Source organism: Hipposideros armiger, unplaced genomic scaffold (genome assembly GCF_001890085.2).
Source record: "Hipposideros armiger isolate ML-2016 unplaced genomic scaffold, ASM189008v1 scaffold_173, whole genome shotgun sequence".
Taxonomy (NCBI): Eukaryota; Metazoa; Chordata; class Mammalia; order Chiroptera; family Hipposideridae; genus Hipposideros; species Hipposideros armiger.
In genome coordinates this window covers 2700302-2703783 of record NW_017731523.1, presented here as the reverse complement: position 1 = coordinate 2703783, position 3482 = coordinate 2700302, and the positions used below count along the sequence as shown (strand labels likewise).

Sequence of the window (3482 nt, the reverse complement as noted above, 5' to 3'; positions counted from 1 at the left end):
AAAAAAAAAAATCCAGTGGACGCTCCCAGTCCTCATTGTACTTGACTCCTTGGCAGATTTCGATGCTGCTGACGATTCTGCTCCCTTTCTTCTGCTTTCCTGACATGTCATTCCCTCATCTCCTTCAATCTTTCTGGCATCTTCCCTGCTGCTGAAAAGGAAATGCAAGCCCTTCCTTTTCTACCCAAACACTGTTAAGGGTTCCTTGAGGCACTCTCCCCGTCCCACTCAGTACTCACTTCCAGCTTTAGTGACGTGCACATATGGAAGACCCACAAATGCTTACCTCTATCTTACACTTTTTTGAGTTCCATACTTGTTCATGCATTGTTTAATATTAGTATTGTCATAACCACGTGTTATCCATTCTGATTGTAGGGTGGACATAAATAAAAAATTCGTATTATTTACAAAATTAAGGTTACTGATTTAACAAGTGTCCAATGGTTTCTGAGGATTTCATTTTGTTTTTTTTTTAAAAGATTTTATTGGGGATTTGGGAGAAGGGAGCAGTGCTGGGAAAGGGAGCAGACAAGCTGCTGTTCCCTGGTTCCTCAGTCTAGTTGTGGAGGACGTTGCCCCACCGGCCCATGTTGGTACCATCACTGCGCTCCTCCCGGGTGAGGCAGATCGGTCACCGGTCTCTGGATAGCCGCTCACAGTGGCTCTTGGCAGCTCACACCGGCTGCTGGCCACTCATGCTGGCTGCTGGCCACACACGGTAGCCCACGGCAGCCCACTGCCACAGGGGCTGCAGCCTACACCGTCGCTGGTGACTCACGGCAACCCAGCTCCAGGTTGAGCCGCTGCCCACCATCCCACCTGCAGAGGGCAGTGTCACTGGTCCCCACGTGGGATCTGAACTGGGGCCCTCTGGCGTCCCAAGCCAGCTACTAACCAACGCGCCACTTGGCCAGCCAGAGGAGTTCATTTTTTAACTGTCCAGTACCACAACAGGTGTTTATAATAATGATTATAATTTTACAAGAACACACTCTATTTGGTAAAGTCTGGTTTTTTTTTTATGGCAAAGATGTTTATAATATATTTCAGAAAGATTTTTATCCACAAAAGTTTTAAAAACATTAAAAGTTCTAGGTATTTATCCTCAATGACTTCTCTTTTGGATAAAGCTGGATAAATGAAGTCTTGCTGAACATCATCACATAAAAACTGGCACTGCCCCTTACAGGAGATAGGATGTAGATTTCATGAATTTCCTTTGAAGGATTATAGATGATCTATACTTAAAGTATACATTGGTTCATATTCTGGCCTGTACTGCCAGCAATTACACAGTAAAAATATTTCAGTCCAAATCTAAACAGAAATTTCTCAGAAAAAGTACAAGGAAAACAAAACATACCCCTGAAGTATCATTTTAACATATGGCTTCAGTGACTTTAGAGAATAGCTCTGTCTTATTCACAATTAAGTCACGATTGCTAGACTTACTACAGGTAGGTCACTGCTTGGAAGATAAATGTGGTCTAACAAACAATAAAAATCACCCAGAGGCATTAAGATACTGACTGTGGGAAGAATCAATTAAACACAGCAAGCCACAGGAGGGCCTGAGCCATTTTCTAAAATGAAAGCAACTCTGATTTCACTGTTACAATACCTGCTGTGGGGGAGTTTGCGTGGTGAGACTTTTTTGGCAGGTTGAAGATCTGTTCTCCAGGGTCCGGGGGAGGAATTGCATCTTGCCCTTGTCGTGCTTCTACCGGATCGTACTCCTTCCCATCGTAGTTCGCATCATAGAACTTCTTAAACCACTGAATAAAATCCAGGTTGTCCTGGAAACGCCCTTTCACTAGCTTCTCCACTGGAATTACCTGCAATATAAAATCACTGTGTGAGTCACAAATCTCAGGTCTGCATTTAACACAACTGAAATGTTCCCTAAATATAACTATTTCCTACATGTCTGCAATTCATCACGACTGGTCTCTCCCCCAGCTTCTTAGCCAGCTGTACTCTGGCATTCATATATTTTTTCATCATAGTAAAGAAAGATTAAAATGTAACTGGTTCTCTTGGAATGTTTAACACTTTTGAACAAACCATACAGAACAAGGAATACCCTTAGCTGTCAATGGGGGCTGATCCTCTTTATAGTATGTTTATTGCCAAAGTGTCTCCCCCCAAAACATGGGCCTGAGAGATGCTGTGCTGTTTCAAGATTGATGGGTTTACCTTATGTCTTTGTAACCCTTGCTACTAGAAAGCGAGAATGAATAAGATTCAAAGTAATGCAAACATACACCAATCCAAAGGTTCTTAGGAAACAAAATGAGCTTTCATGGAGCTTATTTACAATGTAGAGAGAGAAGCACCAAAACAACCAACCACAATACAGGGCCCAGTAATTCACGGGCTACACAGCAGCACATGGGAGTGCTGAGGAAAAGAAATGGAGACTGATTAGGGGATTCCTGGAATGCACCCTGGAAGAGGAGCACAGCATTCACCTCAACTTCTGAGATGAATCTCAGCTTTTCCTTTCCTATTGGCAACGTAAACAGCCAATCAGTATTCTCTTTAGAGGTCTTCCAGGAACCTTCAGAATTATGACAGAAAAATGCGTGGTGTGATCGCTTCACTTTAATTTAGTGGGCAGCTATATTTGAAGGAAAGGTGCCTAGCTATCCGAACTGCACCATTACCAGATTCTTACTTCCTCATCTTTGGGTTGGAATTCTACTTGACTGTGAGCCACGAGAGTTACAAAGGAAGGGAGGGAGTCAGATCATGTGTAAGCGAGTGTGTGTAAACATGAGATTCAGACAAGAAACCCAGGGCTCCAAGAACGCAGCTTCATTGTGGAATGATATGAATGGAAACTATCAATGAAACTTTCATCAAGGCTTTGCCACCTCAGGAGCTATACACCATTGACATCCTAAAAAGGGTCATCAGAACCACTTTAAAAAAGTAGAAAGACCTCAAATATCCTTGACCACTTGAAAAAAAAAAAACCAACCGAAGCATTTTAGGTCATCCATTAAACGGCAACATTAGCAATACATTTTTCAAAAACGTTTGTTTATGAAGCTAAAATTGAAACTAAGTCAAGTACACAACAGAATAAAGAGAAGCAAACTCTTGGAGGACCACATTTTTCATGAAGACTCTTCCAGGAGAGACCTGGGCGCTGAAATCTTTTCTCCTCTCACTTGTCCTGAACTTCAGGGAAGACTGCCCAATAGAAAGAATTCCTTCCACATGTGCACTGAATTGACTTTTCATTTTATTAGGTCAATATTTTCATGTCTTCTGATTTATAGGTTTTGCTTATGCTGATATTGATTGTTTAAGAAAGTGCCTTCTTAGAGCATAATGCCCTTTAATGAACAGGCTACTTACTTTGCTTCCTGCCAAACATGAAAATTTATAAACACTTTTAGATGATAGCTGTTCAAAATAGGCACTTATTTCTGTTGACTTAATTTTGCATTCCCTATCAAAATGAAAGTTCC

General features: G+C 41.7%; 1 protein-coding gene across 1 annotated transcript in view; it reads right to left on the bottom strand.

Moving 5' to 3' along the window:
* MAPRE2 (microtubule associated protein RP/EB family member 2) overlaps positions 1 to 3482 on the bottom strand; it is a 102512-nt gene that overhangs the window by 39162 nt on the left and 59868 nt on the right. The window contains exons 3-4 of the mRNA XM_019652067.1: positions 3370 to 3377; positions 1625 to 1854 (exon numbers count right to left, since the gene is read on the bottom strand). Of these exons, the coding sequence (XP_019507612.1) occupies positions 1625 to 1854; positions 3370 to 3377 (238 nt within the window). The remainder of the gene's footprint in view (positions 1 to 1624; positions 1855 to 3369; positions 3378 to 3482) is intronic.